General features: G+C 35.1%; 3 protein-coding genes across 4 annotated transcripts; 2 read left to right on the top strand and 1 right to left on the bottom strand.

Annotated features, from left to right (window-relative positions):
* Window positions 1-657: 657 nt before the first annotated feature.
* On the top strand, window positions 658-4817 carry LOC114174202 (probable serine/threonine-protein kinase At1g54610). The gene is made up of 8 exons (XM_028058993.1): window positions 658-1884; window positions 1974-2258; window positions 2394-2711; window positions 3000-3227; window positions 3441-3541; window positions 3758-3872; window positions 3970-4245; window positions 4543-4817. The coding sequence occupies exons 1-8, from the start codon at window positions 1432-1434 to the stop codon at window positions 4678-4680; spliced, it is 1914 nt and encodes a 637-aa protein (XP_027914794.1). The 5' UTR covers window positions 658-1431; the 3' UTR covers window positions 4681-4817.
* An 894-nt stretch (window positions 4818-5711) lies between these two features.
* Window positions 5712-8577, top strand: LOC114166703 (exosome complex component RRP45A-like). Its single transcript, XM_028051477.1, has 5 exons — window positions 5712-6439; window positions 6522-6710; window positions 6821-7077; window positions 7746-7804; window positions 8036-8577. The coding sequence occupies exons 1-5, from the start codon at window positions 5801-5803 to the stop codon at window positions 8239-8241; spliced, it is 1350 nt and encodes a 449-aa protein (XP_027907278.1). The 5' UTR covers window positions 5712-5800; the 3' UTR covers window positions 8242-8577.
* Window positions 8578-10380: 1803 nt separating this feature from the next.
* LOC114173757 lies at window positions 10381-15931 on the bottom strand. Of its 2 annotated transcripts, none has more exons than XM_028058341.1 (10): window positions 14729-15931; window positions 14470-14579; window positions 14308-14373; window positions 14098-14184; window positions 13636-13801; window positions 13179-13371; window positions 11931-12742; window positions 11126-11707; window positions 10956-11021; window positions 10381-10675 (listed from the first exon to the last, which is right to left on the bottom strand). In XM_028058341.1, the coding sequence occupies exons 1-10, from the start codon at window positions 15287-15289 to the stop codon at window positions 10559-10561; spliced, it is 2760 nt and encodes a 919-aa protein (XP_027914142.1). In that variant the 5' UTR covers window positions 15290-15931; the 3' UTR covers window positions 10381-10558. The 2 variants fall into 2 exon arrangements, with proteins under 2 accessions (XP_027914142.1, XP_027914143.1); XM_028058342.1 differs by having other exon boundaries at window positions 14308-14370; window positions 14729-15928.
* Window positions 15932-15941: the final 10 nt, after the last annotated feature.

The following is a 15941-nucleotide window of genomic DNA, read 5'->3' as shown; positions in this document are numbered from 1 at the left end:
CTATTATATATATATATATATATATATATATATATATATATAAATAAATAAGTAAAAGTAAAAAATAATTGGGAATCATGACTACCCTATATCGTGTCTAAGTTCTTGATTGCATATCAATTCAGATAAAAAAACACAAATCAAACTATGGTTAAATTTGTTTAAACTTGAAAATAATTATAATAATAAAAAACAATGAAATTATTATTATTTTGATTATTAAAGTAAATTTAAATAATTTCTACAATTTTAATGTCTGTAATGTTTACATTTTTAGATAATTTGTTTATAATAATAAATATTTTAATTTAAAAATAAATATATTTAAGAAAAAAAGTTAAATTAGAAAATAGTTAATTTTTTTAAAAAAGTTACTTAAAAAAAGAAAATTAATAAAAAAATTAATTTAAAAAACATTTAAAGAATAAAATTAAAAACAAAATATAAAATTCTCTTTCTTGTGGAATATTAACAAGTAGTACAGACATGTTATCTTGAAATGACCTAACAATCAAAAACAGAAACAGAAACAGAAACATAAATATATTTAAACCTTAGATGATAGATGATATGTTATTAACGTTAATTGGATGTTTAAGTTGGTTTAAGAGTGTATGTGAAAAGAATGGAGAGATTCCAGCAAGGTTGAACGTGGAAGGCTGGGTGATTCGCATTTCTCGCACACAACCCGAAACTCTCTCGTCTCTGTTTTCATCCCTCCAACCATTTTTCCCATTATCAAATAAACTCTTTTTTCTTTTTTCAATTTTCCCTTAATGTCCTTCACTCCCTTCAACCCCCAGCTTTTCCTCTGTACACAACATAACAACAATTAAAAACATTTTCTTTTTCTTTCCATTTCAAGAAAAAGCCAAGAAAATTGTCCTGCATTGTTGTTGTTGTTATTGTTGTTGTGCCCTGTTTCCGTTGCAGCAAATTCTCCACATGGTTTTAGCCTTTTCACCCCTCAAAGGTCAAGGAATTTGAGCTCGTTTCCTTCATTCCTATTCATCCACCTCCTTTTTGATTCAATTATCAACCCTCTGACTGGGGAATCCCTTCTTTCGTTGTTCTTCCGTGTTTATACATTCCTTTATTCATTTCCAGCGCTTGATTTTCAAAATATAAAGCCATTTGAGTCCTTGTTAAGATTGCACAATCTGGGAGAGGTGTAAAGCATTGAATTTTGAAATGCACTGCAAAATTTCTAACATCCATTCTGTATGAATTCTTGTTACGTGTGATGTAAGTTGATAGACACATTGCAACATTGATTTTGTTGGTGGATTTTCCACTGGCATGATCGTCTTTGTAGTGGGGTGGGAGCTTCTGGGTTCCCAAGAAAATACCCAGTTGCTCAACAAGTTTCACGAAAAGGTAGTGATCTATTGATTGATCGGAGAAACAAAGCAACACCCCTTTTGTAAGAATATGGGGTGCATCTGCTCAAAAGACTCCTCAAACAAAGACAGAGTTGATGAGTACGAGAAAGAAAAAGAAAAAGAAAAAGAATCGAACAAGTCTTCGGTGCAACTTGTTGCTCCTTCTGTCTCAACTGCAGAGTCAGACAGTGCAAGAGGCAAGGATGGTTCGGTTCCCCGAATTGTTGACTCATCATCACAAGCAATTAAAGGGTCTGTCATAGTGGCGACAGAGGATAAAAGCAACCACTCAGATGCCACAAAAAGCCAGCTCCAGCGGCGCGTGACAGTGACGTGTGGTGTAGATGACAAAATGCCGATGATGAGCAGAATACTTAGCGTGCAGCATATTGCAGGAGAACAAGTTGATTTCGGGTGGCCAATTTGGTTATCTTCTGTGGCAGCAGAAGCCATCAAAGGGTGGGTGCCTCGACGGGCAGACTCTTTTGAAAAATTAGGCCAAGTTAGTTTCAAATATCACTTCTTCATGGCACCCCTTTTCTTTGAAAATGTTTCAACCAGTTTACATGCTAGTGAATGCTGTGTGTGCAGGTTGGACAAGGGGCTTATAGCAGTGTGCATAAAGCTCGTGATCTTGAGACTGGTAAAGTTGTGGCTTTGAAGAAGGTTCGGTTTTCAAGTGCAGAGGTGGAAAGTGTAAGGTTCATGGCAAGAGAAATCTATATTATGCGTCAACTTGACCATCCTAATGTCATGAAGCTCGAGGGTCTTGTCACTTCAAGAACGTCTACCAGTTTGTACCTTGTTTTTGAGTACATGGAACATGACCTCGCTGGGCTAGCAACTGCACATGGCTCGAAGTTGACTGAACCACAGGTACATGCCCTGCATGTTGAGACTTAAAAGTACTTAACAAATTTCTAAGGAGTTAATGATGATTACCTCTATAGAAAAATGAGTGGTGGGTTTTTACCTGTATGTTATTCAATTATCTTCTTGTTGGCTTTGCAGATAAAATGTTTTATGCAGCAACTGCTACGTGGGCTTGAACATTGCCACAGTCGTGGTGTGCTGCACCGTGACATCAAGGGTTCGAATCTTCTTGTTGACAACAATGGAAATCTTAAAATAGGAGATTTTGGTCTTGCAACAATATATGATCCTAAAAAAAAGCAGCCATTGACTAGCCGTGTTGTGACTCTGTGGTATAGGGCACCTGAGCTTTTGCTGGGTGCTACAGAGTATGGAGAAGCAATTGACATGTGGAGTGTTGGTTGCATTCTAGCCGAATTGCTAGCGGGGAAGCCAATCATGCCTGGAAGAACAGAGGTCAGTTTCATGAACCAATCTTCATAATTAGCTCTTGTACTGAAAAATGGTGTAGTTTTTCTAAATTCTGTCTACTTCTGTCATTTGATTTAACATTGTCTGCTTATTTCTACTGTGTTTTAGTTTATATGTTCAAGTCAAATCTGAGTGTAAAAACTGTACTGATTACACTCTAGAAATATCCCAAACCAAGTAAACAGAAGAGCATAATAAGCATGGAATTTCTATTACTACTAAGCACAGACAAAGAGTTGCAATTTAACTTTGAGAGTGATTTAATTTATGCAGGTGGAACAAATGCACAAAATTTTTAAACTTTGTGGTTCGCCATCTGAAGACTATTGGCAGAGAACAAAGTTTCCTCATGCAACAAGTTTTAAGCCACAACAACCTTACAACCGCCAAATTTCAGAAACATTTAAAAATTTTTCTTCCCCGGCATTGGCTCTTGTTGATAAGCTCCTGACAATAGAACCAGAGGGTCGAGGATCAGCAACTTCCGCACTCGAGAGTGAGGTAATGCTGTGAACCCCTTTATTCTTTTTTTCAAATATACTTTACATGGAAATTAATTCTGTTTTTATGCTGTTATATAAGTACTTTTAGTGCTTTATTAAATGAAAACATGTGACAGCTATTAAAAGTTTTGAATTTTACTTATGTTCTATTTACGACCACTGTTTTGGATATCCTACTTACCATATTATATTCATGTTGCACCTTTGCTAGTTCTTCACAACAAACCCCTTACCTTGTGATCCCTCAAGTTTACCAAAGTTTTCACCAAGCAAGGAGTTTGATTCCAGGCGTCGACAAAAGGAAGCTACAAGGTATAATAAGTTTTATTTCCCTACAAAGTAACATAGACATATGATAACAGTGGCCAAACTCTGTGATGGAGATACATGTTATAGTGGAGCCAAGACTGTGTTAAAACATTTGCATCCCATTAAAGATTACATTGAACGTTTTGTTGGTACCGTTTAATGGTGTGATTAAAAGTGCCATATCCAAATTCATAGAACTTCACCTTTATTTTCAATCAGGAAAAACCAGGAAGCTGTTAAAGGACGTGCACCAGCATCTGTTTTAAGAGGAGCAAGAGATACCAAGGCACTGGGTTCACCACATTATAACGCTCAGGGAAATATATCAGTGCTGGTATGTTTATGCTTCTAAACATATATTTCCATGGTGATTGATTATTATCGACAACTTTATTCGATTCTGACGGCCATGAACACTTCAACATTGGCAGAGGAAACCAAATAGCATAATGTGCCGTCAAAAATATCCGTGCCAGGAGAATAGGGAGGGCAAGGAGAACGGTGAAGGAGGCAGAGTAAGTGTACACGGTGGCTTCACGCATGCTGCTACAATGACACGCGGCAGTGTAGCAGGATCATCCATATTCTGTAAGAGAGTAGAACCATCTTTGAAGAATCAGAGGTCTCATTTGAATCCTGCAACAGCAGATTTATGTACCTCTGTCGTCAAAAAGGAACCAGACTCGTCTGCTCTTGAATCCACCATGGTAAACAACAATCTTGCTTCTCTTTATTACCTCATTTCTGGTTTGCAACCTTGTCAGTAGTCACAGAACCTACCATACAACAACCTTAAGATTTAAGGTTAGAGAGTACTGTGAATGTTAAAAACCAAGTTAGGAAAGAAGATCACACAAAAAGTAGTGAACTTTTCTATAGAGACTGATCATTGATAAAGGTTGTGAATATTTCATACCCCATAACACAGCTATTAAAAGAAAGTAAAATTGACATAGGCACATAACACAAGAGTTTTTTATATACCTGTTGTGGTGTGATTTCAGGGTCATATGCCAAAGAAAAATAGGATACACTGCTCTGGACCATTGGTGCCTCCGGGTGGGAACCTCGATGACATGCTTCGAGAGCATGAGAAATTAATGCAAGATGTTTTCCGTAGCGTCAAAAAGGCCAATCCGTAAAACCATCCATTCTACTCAAAAGGGACTGCAATGTAAAATCTTTAAGGAAAAGAGACTGGGTTGTTTCTAGGACAATAAGCCAAACATGTACCATGCATTCTTAACGATGCATTATTGATGATGCAAAGGTATATAATTTACACACGCAGGTCCATCGCGTCTTCAGCGCAACCAATGATTTAACCAATGAAATGGCTTACATAGAAAGAACACACAAAAATAATCTATAACAACATAAACAAACTTAAACTCTATTAATAAGCACGTTACACAGTGTCACTTCTTTGCACAACTCGAAACTTATTATACTTTTTCTATTTTTAATATAAATGAATTCCTGATTTTGGTGAAAACTGTGCAATAGTTTCTTGGACATTTTTTTTTCTTTTTAGTTTTAAGTGTCACAGATCGGCGACTGAATTAAAATAGCTTTCTACCAATTTTAAGCTTTTACAAGGTGAGGTTTTAAAATAATTTATTATAAATTTTGTACAACGATAATACGACTCTTTTTTATTCACATATTTTATTTTCTATAATAACTTAGTGTAAATTATTAATTAATAAACTATTATTTTTTATTTAAAAAAATTAATGAGCACGTCAAAAAATAAATTATAAAAGTCAAAATATAGAAAAAAAAAAATAGGAATGTATAATCTTTCATAAACTTTACTCACTTTATTTTATTTTGAAAGTATTAATTATGTTGACATTACATTCCGATAAAATAATTAAAAAAAAAAAACACTCCTTTGTATTGATGAAAACTAAATTATAACACAACTTTATATTTAAATTATATATATATATATATATATATATATATATATAAACTTGTGTATGGTAGCATAATTCCTATGCATTGTATATTTTCTTTTTAAACTTGGGTAAATTAAATAATATTTAGAATTTGAAACGACTAATTCAAATAAATAAGTGGAAAATATAAGTAAAAGAAGTTCATATAATTTAGCCTACTTTGAAATAGTTTTACACTATAAAATAGTTTGATTTTAATTTCCACTCAGAGTGAGTGATAGTGTTGTTAGTGTGAAGTAATAAGAATAGGTTTGCCCTAAAACCCAAATATTGGGAAGCAGAAGCAGAGGTAGCGGAGATGGAGCAGAGGCTAGCAAACAGCTGGCGAATGCCTCTCAACGACAACAAATTCATCGAAGCGGCGCTCCTGTCGGACCTCCGTGTCGACGGCCGCCGCCCCTCCGACCACCGCAAGCTCACCATCAAGTTGGCCAAGCAAGACGGCTCGGCGGAGGTCCATTTGGGCCACACCCACGTCGTCACCTTCGTCACGGCCCAACTCGTTAGGCCCTACAAAGACAGGCCCAACGAGGGCTCCCTCTCCATCTTCACCGAGTTCTCTCCCATGGCCGACCCCTCCTTCGAACCGGGCCGCCCGGCCGAGTCAGCCGTCGAGCTGGGCCGCGTCGTCGACCGCGGCCTGCGCGAAAGCCGTGCCATCGACACTGAATCGCTCTGCGTACTCTCCGGAAAACTCGTATGGGCCATTCGCGTCGATATCCACATTCTCGACAATGCCGGAAATCTCGTTGACGCTGCCAATATCGCGGCGCTGGCTGCACTGCTGACGTTCCGACGGCCGGAATGCTCGCTGGCCGGGGAAGACGGCCAGGAAGTGGTGGTGCATCCTCCCGAAGAGCGCGATCCGATACCGTTGAGTATACATCACCTCCCGATTGCCGTTACGTTTGGATTTTTCAGCACTGAAAATCTCCTTGTACGGATTCCTTTTTCTCTTTTTTTTTTGTCTGATTTTGGTTTTGGAGGTTTTAGTTAGGGTTTAGGGTTTATGTGTGTAGGTGATAGATCCGACGAATGAAGAAGAGTGTGTGATGACAGGACGCATGACTGCGACGCTTAATTCAAACGGCGACGTTTGTGCTATTCAGAAGGCTGGTGGAGAGGGTGTCTCTCAGAGATTTATCATGCATTGCTTGAAACTTGCTCATGCTAAAGCTATTGATATTACAACTAAGATTAAGGATGCTGTGAGTTCTCTTTTTCTTGCGTGCAACATTGCTACACTTGTTTAAGTGTCATATCAATTGTGTAGTTTATGCTGTTTGGTAAATTGCTTGTTGTTGCGTGTTCTGATTAGGTTGAAGTACACAACAATGAAAGGGCGTTGCGGAAGATTAAGCGGCACCCTGCGTCTGTTGCTATGGATGTAGGTGATGCTCCATCTGGAATAGGTGAAAAACAAAATCAATTACTTGGTGATGAGGATGGTACCGGTTTGGACAAATTGAAGCTGAAAGAAGAGGAAAATTCTATGGAATGTGAAGCCACGCCATCAGGACAAGAACATAGTAAGGATGGAGGCTCCAAGAATTTCAGTGGTGGACCTTCAAGTTGGTATGATATCAGCTAGTCCAAGAACTAATAGTTTTCCTTTTATTGATTTTTAGATTTGAAATTTTTGTATAGTCTACTTGGTACTGATCAATACAAAAGAAAATGAAACTTGTGATCACTATTACAACTTACAAAGTAAGGTGTCAAATTCAAGAGTTTATGTTTCATGGATTCCACTAGACTAAACTAGTAAGAGTCTATCATATACAGAAACCAATGTTAAAACGTTGTTTCAATGATATATATATATATATATATATATATATATTACTCTTTTGGCAAAAATAATTCAACCCTATGATAAAGCAAAGTAGCAAACCACGAGGATGAAGTTTGATATTCACTGCTCATAAGATCAAAGTACATAAATGGTTCATAAATAAATTTATTAAAACATAAAAAAGAATTAATTTCTTTGAAATATTTAAGTCTTGGTACAATATCATTTGGGGTCAATGAGGCAATAGTTATATTTTATTTCAAACTTACTGATTCAGAGTTGCACGAATTTTAAAGACTTCTCTCCTTAGAATAATAAACTTATTAATTTTATATTCTTCCATTTTGAATTTTGTCTATGTTAAGGAGATAATAAGTATATTTGTTCTTTGAAATTTAATTAAAATGCATTTTATATCTTTCCACCACTGTTCCTTCATTTTCCTCAGGGATCCCTACTCAGAGTCTGTAGATCCAGATCTTCTAAAAGCTTCTCTAGCTTCACGGGGTAATAACTGCTCTTTCATCTTCAATTATGAAATTAGCTGTTATGTGGCTTATGATGGAATCGGTGGCTTTTTTCTGTTGTATTCATCATTCTCTTTTTTCTGTTTCTTCTATTCATTTTTTTATTAGGATTCATTATAATTTCATATTATAAGTTGGTATCTATCAATTTATCAACGTATATGTGTTCTAATGGTGTCTCCACTTATTAGAATAGCTTTATAATATGCAGGACCATCAGTAGCTCCTAGTAAACCAAAGGATTCAAGCCGTGAGACTAAGCCCCAGGAACCACCACAGGAAATTAAGACAGATTTTTCTCCAATTGACAAGTCTCTAACTGGTGGACAGAGTAACGAAGGTAAGACTCTGAAGGATGCCGTCAAGCCCAAACATAAGAGGAAAAAAAAAGTATCATCCAATAACGAATTAAATTAGTTAATGAGTTTTTGACTTATCGCCGTTCTTCTTCTAAGCATGTGTTTGTATACCAGTTGAAATTGAGAATTGAGTTCCAATGTTCCCAATTTTGGTAGAAGCAAGGGTTTCATGTTCTGGGGAAAATGTCTGTTTAGTATTACAAATAGGAACATGCACATGCATATGCATGCACATGAAGTTGCCTGAACTTTACAGCCTGTACTTCATTTTTGTTACTTCTTGTAGGTGATAGATCTAGGACGTTGTAAACATTAGATGGACAATGGAATCTCAATTATTTTTCCGTGATAGAAATTCCTAATACTGAGATAATAATATATGGGTTTTGTAACATTTTGGCACTTGAAATTCCATTCTTTGCTCTCTTTTGTGCATGCATGATAGTTTGTTATTTCCTTCTAGTTTCTGAAATCATGATTAAGTGTTAGATTGTTTAATTATGAGAATTATGAGTTTTCATTCCATTTCCATGTTGAATTATGAGATTTTTATAGTGCAAAATGCAATTATGTTTACGTGACTTTGAGATAGAAGATGGGCAAAATGGTTTACAAAATATTCGGCCCAGCTTTGCTGAATAAAATTGGGCTACATGTAGGGGTGTACGAGTAAACTGAATGGAAATAAATTAGAACATTTTTTTAATGCATATAGTATTTTTCTATCCAGATTAATTTGATTATGGACTAATTCAAAATTTAGAACAAATTCTGCAGTGGTTGAAGATCAAACTTTTTAAAAAACATGGTATTTTTGTATTCAGTTTAGTTGATTATAGTCTAATTCAATTTAGAATAAATTTTGCCCACCCTTACTCAAATGTCATCGTTATCTTGAATTTGATTCTTTAAATTGAGGAGAATGCATTGCATTTTACAAGATAAATTATATAGTTAATTACAAAACAACTATGATTATTTAGTCTTGTCATAGTTTTAAATTGTTAACTTTTTAGTATTGTTCTTGTCTCACTTCAAAGCAATCAAATAATTTTTAAATTACATAAACGTTAAAGTGGTTTAACTTCTTAGTTATTTGTATTTTCTTTTAAAAAAAATATTTGATAATAATTGCAAGAAGTTTAAAAATGTCTTAAGTATTAATTTAGCATTGAGTTTATAGCACGGGTTTAAATTTAATTTGAGCTTTAAAAATTATTTTCAAAATTACATTCAATTTTTCCTGGTTTTACTTGAGAGTCAAATCTTTTTAAATTACATTAAGTGATTTAATTTCTTAATTACTTTTGTTTTCTTTAAAAAGTTACCTAATAATAATTACAAGAAAATTCAAAATGTCGTCAGTATTAATTTAGCACGTCAATTACAATTTGGGCTTTAAAATTTTCAAGATTAGATTAACAATATCATGAAATTAAAACTAACTAACTTTAGACTTCTGTAATTCCGTGTATTTTCTCTTGCTTGAGTTAGAGGAATAGATTATCAGAAAACATAAAATGATGTTTTTTAAAAGGAAGTATAAACAGTACACTTTCATATACTGTTTTTTAATATATTTTATATTACTAAAAAATAATATGAAAGTCATTAAATAGAAGATAAATGACGCAGATGAATATCATATCAATTAAACCTAATAATCAAAAGGGCATAAATAATATTATCTGTCTTTAAAATAAGACACTTTAGATAAAATCACATACACCAATAATAAAAATAATTAATTTTATTCACTTTTTAAATATTACCAATGTATTAAATTTACTCTCATTAACTTGAGGATTACCTTCTGCTCTAAATTTATATTTGAGAATTTTTTTTTTTATATAAATTACTTCACTTTAACCTCAATTTTTACGAAAATTCATTAAGAACAGCTAAAATTAAGTTTACACACCCAATTAAGTCATGCATGTAAACATTAGGGTTGGTAATTCCTTCATTTTCCCTCGACTAGGATACAAAGGTGAAGTTACATACTGCACAATTTCTTACATCATCAAATCCATTACAATTTTTTCTCTGCCATTCCACTTATTTTCCTCCAATCTAAATGACTTCACTTTTCATTCTTTTTCCCTTATTTTCTTACTTTTTTTTCACTCTCAAATTCACTCTATAATCCAAACAGATCCTTAGTGACTTTTGAGGCTATTGTTTATCACAATCCTGATTGCAGCAATGGAAAGAGAGACACATTAATAACATTACATATCTGATACTTCCTCGTGCTTTGAATCACTGAAGCTGTGTTTGGAAAAATAATCTCTTCTTTATTAAAATAATGTAAGAATGCATAATTGAATGACAGTGTAGATCTTTTTCACAGCAATAATGCATTCGAATTAAATTCATGAAAGCTTGTACGGTTCAGTAGTCCAATAATTCTCTGAGCAAAGAGTAGCTGGAGTTCCAATGATCTGGGACCACACCCATTCTCTCTTCTCTACCAATTCAATTTCTGCCAACTGTCATAATAGATATTGTCAAAAATATTATGATGATGATGATGATGATGGCTAATAACTTTGCCTTTTAATAGAATCTGCAGAAGAAGTTCATTATATCTGATATTGCTGCTCTATGTTGAAAAGCTTCAGCAATTTTAGTGAACACTGATACATGTTAACTTCAAATCATACAACCAAATGCTAGAAGCATTGGCAGCAATTTGATTGATCCAAAAAAAGTTATATTAAAGTTTGACTTAAGTAATGTAATTTGTCATCACTGAATTCGAGTTCTTACCCTGCCATCTCTGAGCTGAAATATGACAGAACCTTTGGAAAATTGAATTGGTCTTGTAGCTGCCACCTGTGTAGTATCAGACTCAATCAATACCATGTTATGATGTGTTGTTTTCAGCATTCAATTCGATGTCAATTATTCTACAAATTATTTTAGACTGCAATATTTACCTTTGAGTCACATCTAATGTTCAGGTATGATGCAGAATCTTCATCAATGCAATCTACTTTCTCTTCTTGGAATCCTCCTTCTGAATGTGCTTCTACCAGTTTCTTTCCCACATGGGGGAAACCACAGTCCTTCCACTTCCATGACTTTTTTTCCATGTATCTGAGATACACTTTTCCATCAGAACCAATGAAAAATAATTGATTGCCTTCAAAACTTGGACCTGGTGAACCTACTAGTGTTACATCTCTGTTGGGTGTTCCATGTTCCACCCAGTTCCAACCATACATTGAGCTCCATTGATACTCAACAAGGCCACCTTCTCTTGAAACCATGAAGAGGGAACCTGAGAGTGATTTCAATGATGATCTTATAACAGTTCCAGGAGACTGTGATAGAACCAAATGCTGAGAATGGTAATGCTCATGCCACAAATCAGTCACTTTGTTATACTGATATAGTCTCCCATTTCTTCCAATCACAAATACTATATTTTTTCTGAACAATTCCTGGTCTAGTATACATGCAACCTTAGCATCTGGAGGGTTTCTGCAATCTTTCCATTTCAACTTCTTCAAAGAAACCTGGGAAAAGTATGCATAGTATTACCTTCACCAATTATTGCATATCTGGTTTTGGTGCTGTGATTGATTCTGATGCCTCGGGAATTTACTCCCAAGTAATTCTATCCATATGAATATGATTGGCAAGAATTTTCAATTAAACATAAACAACTTTTTAAGAAAAAATCTATGCACTTATGTAATACTGCTGCAGGATCAATATTCTGATCCTGAGTTTACTTACCACTAACTTCATTAATCTTCCAGTTTTGCTCACAAAGAAGAGTGTGTCTTCATTTGTAAACTTCCTTTCTTGGCCTGTTAATCCATCCCAAGGTCGACCTCCAATAACATTTTTTCCTCTCCTCAGAGCAGTGCAATTCCTCCATTCTAACTCCTTGCCTCTTCTTTCTCTGAGTAGCAGACTCCCATGTGTATCAACCATGAATAAGCTTCCATTATAGCTACTCAATATACCTTTCATAGGTGTAAAACTCTCATGCCTCAGCCATATCCATGCACTCTCAATGCAAATGTATTCATAAATCAAACCATCATCTGTTACTAAGAAAAATGACTTCCCTGCATCCACCAATCTCAAGCGAAAGTTACTACTAATCCAGTTATCTGGCACATGATTGTGTTCTTCTGAAGATTGAATCAGTCCAACACCTGAAGTACTCACAGATAAATACTGATTCTGTGCTTGGCTTTGCTTTCTCCTACCTGTTACTGAACTTACTACTGATTCCTCTGTCTCATCTTTTATGCCAGTGACACAGTTTCTGAGACCACGTTCTTCTGTGCAATATTCTGCATTCCATCCCTCACTCTCTGGCACATCTACTATTGACCAAACATATTTGGTTGGTGATTTCCTTCGAATGTTTTGTGGCTGAGATGGTCCTGAACTTTCACCACCTAATCCTAAAGGATGTAATTCGCCAAGTCTTCCATCATCTAGTGGAAACAGTATTCTGCCAACGTACAATTGCAAACCTGCTATACCTCTTGCTGCTTTTGCATGGAGAGGATGCTGGTGACTTTTCCATACTTCTGGAAATTCATGATTTGGAAATGTTAAATTAATTTACTGTAAAACTCTTGTTCTTGCTACTTTAATCATGTTTAGTCAGTTTGGTTGTATCAGTGATGATGTTCAGTTATGGATTTACTCCGATTTTGGACAGATTTGTATTTTGAATGTTGTAGATTGTACATGATCTTTATTTAACATGTATGACTGTGAGGAGCTATCTTTTCTCATGTATTTGACCTTCAATATGATTCAGAGTATGAAATAAAAAAAAGCTGTGTTTCTCTTCATCACTCACTTCCTTACACGTTATGATTCTGTTTTATGTTTTTTAAGGAAACATTATTAATAGAAATTCTTCATGTGTGGTAAAAGCAAGGTAGAGACTACTGATATAGCAGAGAAAAAAACCAGACATGGAAACTAAAACAGTTTTTGCATTATGGGATGACAAACCTGATTGTTTTGGAATTCGATATTCAAAGACAAATCCATATGATGTAGTGAAGAACAAAGAAGTGGAGGATGTTTCAGCTGATTCATCTTGAAGAGCTGGTGTAATAGATGTTAAATTTTGATCTTGGGGTCTTCCATGAACTACCCATTTCCACTTCCTTTGATGGAACCTTCTCTCTACCAAAGAGCCTTCCTGCATGATCAACCAAAGACTGATCAGAATAAATTCATCAAAAAGCAATGTTATCCGTGTTCAAGTGATGTGCAAAAAGTCATTGCATTTTTAAGAAATTCAATGTAGCTTCTCCTTGGCCACTTTTTTCTTCAACCAAATTCCATTATACAAACTATCTAAAGAGGGAATTTCACAATGTTCTGATGTTTCTAAAGGGTATCTTGGTGACACTTATTTCTGCAAATGATTATAAGCTTCATGAAATACTTGTACACAACAGACCTTTGTTAAAAGGAACAGAGATTCTGAATGATCATCACTTAAACCAGGCAAACTGCAACCTTTAGATGGCATCAGAGGAGCAGCTTGTGATGTTTTATCTTGCCATATGTGCCTCTTCCATGATGGTTTCGATTTTTTGTCATATTCATAAAGATCTCCAGCAGAACTACAGCACCACATCATTTGTTAAGTATGTCAGAATCGAAAGATGAATGAATAGTGCATTTTTATTCTCACTAAAAAACATGACCTTAAAAGAGAGTAATAAACTATAATGCTTTATATTTATCTGGTGCAACAAACATTCTATTGCATTTTCCAATGCAATCTCAACTTCAAATTTTGTACTTGTTGACTCCTTGATCAATGTATTTAAAGGCATGGCACTGATCAGAGACCCTTTATCAAATATGAAATTGAAAACAAAAAGTTCCTCAAGAAACACAAACACAAACCACCCACCTCATGGTATATACTACTTCTCTTGTTGAAGCAGCATCAGCAATTGCTACTACATTTGCTCCAGCTGGTTGGCCATGATTTATCCATCTGTTCTATATTGTCAAGATTAAGGTAAAATTAGCAATACCCTGGAATCCATTTATTAAAGGATAAAGAGTTTAGGATTTAACATCCTAGTTACTAACATTTTCACCAAAACTTGAGTTTTACCTCGGAGGCTCAACCCAAGCAAGTTCTACCAGTGTTTCATTCTTTGTACAGAAATAGGCTCTCCTGCTCCACAATGCAACAACACAACAAACATCAAGAGACTATGCTTTAGCAATGTTCAAGGTCTATATGTTTGATCTCAGAAATTAAAACTTCACTTACTGTCCATCACGCGAAGCAACTCCAGACTTTATCAAAAGATTTTTCTCAGGATAAGTAAGTGTGAATTCAACCCAAACTGGCTCAGAACTTTCACCATGTTGGCTTCTTATCTGCATAGCAAAAGCAAATTTTTGCAGTTCCAATTTCCAACACGTTTTACATTTGAATACTTATCCAAGAGTTGAATCTTAACATAATATTTAACATATGATGCATGGCATGTATATGTATATTCTAACTTAAATGGATGATTCTTTACCTGGTATAATTTCCCTGCTTCTGATAGAGCAAGAATCGTCTGATTGATGACAAAAACCGATACAGCACTTCCTGCTGATACAGGCAAATCATGAGATAAAATCACCCATTCCATTCCATTCCAAAACCTCTCATAGATAGACCCACTTTCACCAGTGACCCACATAGATGTCTCAGATATTTTGGTCAAGGAAATTCTCTTCCTTTGTGGCAGAACCACATCCTCTGATTCCATTTTACTATCCTTATTTTCATCACTTATCTTTTGTTCATCAAGTTTGTCTTCAAGCTCCAACACTTGTTGTGTGGTCTTCTTCTCCGACTGAAGTATAGACCCCACTTTTCTACAGTCACCATCAACACAAGAGAGGAGGTCATAGGGAAGTTTTGCCTCAACCCATGTCTCAGTTTGTTCACTGAACACCCAAAACTTATCTGTTTTCTGCTCAAATCGTTGATTCAAATTTTGATACGGGCACCATGAAGCACAAATCACAACCACAAAGAAGCAGGTGAAAGACAAAAGTCCCCAGATGGCATATATCAAATGGAATATTGACATGGTGATGTTGTCATTGGAAACCAAACCAGACAAAGAGCAGAGATAAACCAAAACACTCAAAACATAAATACTTGTTTTGTAAGTTGCTCTAAAGACAAGGTTGGTTCTTTTTGAAGTACCTGTACCCCAAATGCACCATTTTGTTCAATAGCTTCGATATCACTGTTATCTGTTCATGGCCAAACTCCATGGAAAAAATAGTGTTGTCATGGTACCCAAGACCAAGAGAATTTATTATGTGGAATGAATTTGAGAAGTCACCATGACAAAAGAGGAGAGAAAGGGAAGGTTTGATAATTGTTGGACCATACTAGTACTATACAACTATTATGATTCTTAGAATTTAACCACTACTACCTCTACAATCACCACAAGATAATAATAATAATATCAGAACATACATGGCCTCAGTTTCTGAGCTTTGGAGGTAATTATTGATACCAAATTGCACTAGTGGTGGAAGTGTCTTTCACCATATGCTTTCATTTGTAGCTCCCTTTTAAGATATCTCCTTTTTCTTTCAATCGTTTATGCATGCTATTTTAATTCCACCAATATCTCTTTATATCAAAATTTGAACTCAGACACTCTCTGTTCATCTTTAGGATTCAATGCATACATTTTTTCAAGAAAACGATATATTTTACAAGAA

This window comes from Vigna unguiculata, chromosome 2 (assembly GCF_004118075.2).
Source record: "Vigna unguiculata cultivar IT97K-499-35 chromosome 2, ASM411807v1, whole genome shotgun sequence".
Lineage (NCBI taxonomy): Eukaryota > Viridiplantae > Streptophyta > Magnoliopsida > Fabales > Fabaceae > Vigna > Vigna unguiculata.
This window is presented reverse-complemented; position numbering and strand designations above follow the sequence as displayed.